The sequence below is a fragment of the Nematolebias whitei genome, chromosome 17 (assembly GCF_014905685.2).
Source record: "Nematolebias whitei isolate Nwh7 chromosome 17, NemWhi1, whole genome shotgun sequence".
Lineage (NCBI taxonomy): Eukaryota > Metazoa > Chordata > Actinopteri > Cyprinodontiformes > Rivulidae > Nematolebias > Nematolebias whitei.
The window spans coordinates 26,955,794-26,960,036 of record NC_056514.1 but is presented as its reverse complement, the minus strand read 5'-3'; the positions used below and the strand labels follow the sequence as shown (position 1 = coordinate 26,960,036).

Below are 4,243 nucleotides of genomic sequence, written 5' to 3'. Positions count from 1 at the left end.
CTATTCTATTCTATTCTATTCTATTCTATTCTATTCTATTCTATTCTGTCAGTTGTGTGTAATAAACTTCCAAACAAAACTGCATCTAAATGAACAGTTTTCCATTCTTTGTCTTAGTAGGATAAGATATAATTATGTTCAATATAATTCTGTTCTAAAGTTGTTGTTTTTTCTGTTACTTCTTATGGGATGATGAGATTTGTTATATTTAAATCAATCTTAGCGTCAGAAAGATTGTTTAACCTTAATAACAGCCTTAAAAGTCATAACAGATAATAATAATCTGGTGCTTAAGATGCATAAACTCACCTTTGAGTGTAACTAAAGAGGAATCTAAGGTAAAACTGCACTTCCACAATTTCTTATATTTAGACAACAGTGAAAGATTAAGTGTGGAGGTTTCAGTTTCAAAAAGCAAAGTTTTACAAACACCAACTAAAACAAAGCGCAATTTTCAAACTCATAAGGGTTTATTATGATTATTTTTAGTCTAACCATCATTTTCACTGAAACTAGTTCGGTTTCAAAAAATACTGCAGCCGTGTTCCACTTAAAATTTCCATAAAATGAAAACAATAATAATAATAAAGTTTAAAGTGACTCAGCAGAGCTTAACTCATATTCTTAAAAGTTGTACTTCAGAAATACAAACTGAATCTGTGGAGAATAAGCAACATTTACTTTAAGAAATATATTTAAATACATCTGCTTAAAAATGCTATTTTGTTCATCATTTGAGTCTTTGGAGATTTTTTTTATTGAATATAACCTGGAAAGCGTACGTTTTTTTTTTTTTATTCAAGAAAAGCTACTTTGATGCTTCTACCTGCAGTCAAAATCAATTCAGCCAATGAAAGAGGACAGCGAGCGCATAATTCAAAGGAAGTGAAGCCTTTAAAGAGGCTTATGGCGAAACACCGCTGCTGTAAAAGATTTCACTTGTGAATGGGAAAGTAAAGAAATAAATAAAAGAAATCTGTTTCAGAGCCTCTTGGGCAGTAATGCAAAGTACAGATACTGTTGTGTTTGTGTCCGGACATTTTTTTTTTCATAAATATTTATTTGGGTGAGCTTGAACGTTTATCAGGCGGCTGCTTACAGTGTTCAATAAAAATGAGGGCTATTTTTCCCACAGCCACTGAAGTGCAGATCTCCATCTAAACAAAAGTTGGTGCGACTCCGAAAAGCTAATCTCACACGCTGCACTTAAAGTCCTGTTTGAACCTGTTGCTGCCTTTTAAACTCATGTTTTATCTGCCATCAGAGGTCTAATGGCTCCATGTGGAGCGCTCCTTTTATATACACGTTTAATAAAACTGCACAAGTTTTAAAAAAAGGTCCGGAATTAAAAGCCCTGTTAAGATGAATGTTGTAAAAAATACTGGAGGGTTAAAGACCTAACCTGAAGGGTTACCTTAAAAATCTTATTTAAAAAAAAAAAAAGACTGTTGTAGCCATTTTAATCACACCTTGAAAATAAGTTATCTTGAGTGAGACATTGCAATATATCATGCTTAGAGTACCATCGTTTCTGGACTATAAGCCGCTAATTTTTTCACACGCTTTGAACACGATGGTTTATACAGTGCTGTGGCTAATTTATGGATTATTTTTAATTACATTTTTTTTGACGGGCTAACGAGCTTCATTCCCCGAAAACATTTAGCCTCGCCACACCCGGGCGATCAAATAGCTGCCCAATACACATCTCTCTTGTAGGGTGGGTCCTCGTGACTCAATCAGACTACCTGTATAATTAAAGGCTAAATAAAATCAAATCTGACCAATGAAATTACCGAACAGGTCAATGGGAGGGGGGGAATCTTTGTTTTCCCCTCCCCCTTTCTCTCCTCCACTCCTCATTGTGCCGTCAGGAAATGGGGGAACTCCCTGGGGGCACAACAACATTTTTTGCAGCCACTCAAAATATGTAGGATTCGTAAATCAAATCAAATCACAACTTTGCTTTGAGCCTTTTCTGACGCTGAACAAATAGAGTTGCATTCGGGCCTACAAAATCCGACCTGGCCCAGCCCTAGCCCTTAGACATTTTTTCCGAGCCTGACCTGACCTGATCAATAACAGGCCCGAACCCGAAAAAAAAAAAAAAAAAAAAAAAAAACTTTTTTTTTTTTAAATTAAGCTTTTACTGCTTTTGTAAGCAAATCAGTTTGACATGACTCACACACTCACTGACCTGAGACACGCATGCTTATTTTGCTCTAATCTGATGCAAACAGAGGATAAATAGTTTGACAGAACATCAGCTGCTGGAAAAGCTCACCGCAGGGTCAGAGTCATTAGCCATCACCGTGGTTATGATGGTTCCCTTGACAACGTTTGGAGCAACCATGCCTTTGTACACAGACTGGCTGAACACTGGAGCAAAGTCGTTCATGTCCTGAAAACATTCAATAAACGATATCAGCATAGAAATGATTCAGATTCTGAAACTTCATACATTGTACATAAATAAAAAGTATAATTAACGTTGTCTAAATATGTTAGCTCTGTCCACAAACTACCATAGCCTTATAAATTTGGGACATGTGATTCCCATAATGCAGCAAAATGTAAAACCTTGTAAATAACACCAGCGTCTTTAGCCCTAATGCTTCAGCTAAAATTATTTTATTTTAAAGTCTATTTTTTAACTTGGGTTTTAAAGATGTTCTGAGACTGTTCGCAGAGTAAAGGTTGTGGTTCAGACAATCTGTTTATTTATTTAAATCACAGCAGGCAGTGAGAAAGTCGGAGCGCCACAAGTTCTGGTTCTAGTTACCCTAGTGGTTGGGTTAGGTTTTAAACGTTGTACAGCACTTTGGTCAACTGGGGACAAATGTGCTTTACAAATCAACTTTAATTTGAGTCAGGCTAGTGATCAATAAGAACTTGGTTCACAGTTTTCAGACTAAGAAGAAGAAGAAAATAATCAGAGCATCTTTTATTGTCCATGTCCAGCAGAAATATCAGTCTCTGTGAAGCAGATTAAAATCAGAATATGTGCCGACGTACATGAAAACAAAGGTGTGTTTGATTGGCAGTACACCAGATACAACTGGACCTGACACACATTAGAAGGAGTTCAACAAAAGAAGTACAGTGAGGAGCTGGAGAACATAAACATCAAAGTGAGGGGTTTATTTCCACGGAGGCCATGTTTCTTTTACTACAAACGCTGCTCCAATGTCACCAACATCCGTTTACAGTCCAACACTGTCGTCTGAGATGAACAAATGATAAATGTGTGTATTAGTGCATCCTATGGTGATCAGAGTGTGTTATCCTTCAGTTTTCCCATGTGGTGGTGAAGGCCTGAATGATAGGAATGTGTGTATTTGTGTGAATGCTGAGTCAGCATTGACTCCATTGTTTTCCTATTATTTGGACTAACTACTTCAGCATACCTCCAACCTTTTCAGCCATTCAGGGATCAAAAATTCAACTTGTTCGGGACCTTGTGTCTATGAATTGCTAATGTAACTTTTTTTTATTGATTAATTTTACTTACATTTTTTTTCCTTATAAAATACACTGACTTCTCTTTAAACCTTTGTAAAACTGTGCTCTTTGAAAGCTAATTCAGTGCATCATTTTTATCCTTCAGCTGGTTTTAGCATTTAGCAACAATTCAACTGGTTGTGGCCAGGGCTTAATTTGTAAACCAATCGATGCCGAAACGCAAATAGTGGGTGGCCCCTGAAGGGGTGGGGTATCTGGGTGTCCTCTGCTAGAAAATTTTGAATGAAGTAGATGTGATTTCCTGCATTTTTGGTATATTTTAACAGGTTCCAACATTTTTCAGTCAGGTCATCTGGACAGTTTCTTTTTTTGTGCTGAAACGTTTTGCCTTCGGTCTGGAAGGCTTCATTAGTCAAGGAAACACACAACAAAACTAATTCTTCCCCCAACAGCTTACTCCAAAGTGGACCTGACTGAAAAATGTTGGATTGTATACCTGGATTATTGAGCATGGACTTTGTTGTTTTCAACCAGTTTGACAAAACTGTCAACAAGGAAGAGGGCCGGCAATGGAGGAGGGGGCGTACCAAAGAGACCATCTTATCACAAGCAGAATTGGTTTGTTCCACTTTGGAGTAAGCTGTTGGGGGAGGAATCAGTTTTGTTGTGTGTTTCCTTGACTGATGAAGCCTTCTGGACCGAAGGCGAAACGTTTCAGCACAAAACAAAAAAGAAACTGTCCAGATGACCTGACTGAAAAATGTTGGATTGTATACCTGTT

The 4,243-nt window shown here is 37.2% G+C and overlaps 1 protein-coding gene across 1 annotated transcript in view; it reads right to left on the bottom strand.

Annotated features, from left to right (window-relative positions):
- The window catches only part of LOC119423497 (protocadherin-15), a 322,189-nt gene that overhangs the window by 116,319 nt on the left and 201,627 nt on the right, over window positions 1-4,243 (bottom strand). Inside the window, exon 23 of the mRNA XM_037690893.1 lies at window positions 2,285-2,401. Within this exon, the coding sequence (XP_037546821.1) occupies window positions 2,285-2,401 (117 nt within the window). The remainder of the gene's footprint in view (window positions 1-2,284; window positions 2,402-4,243) is intronic.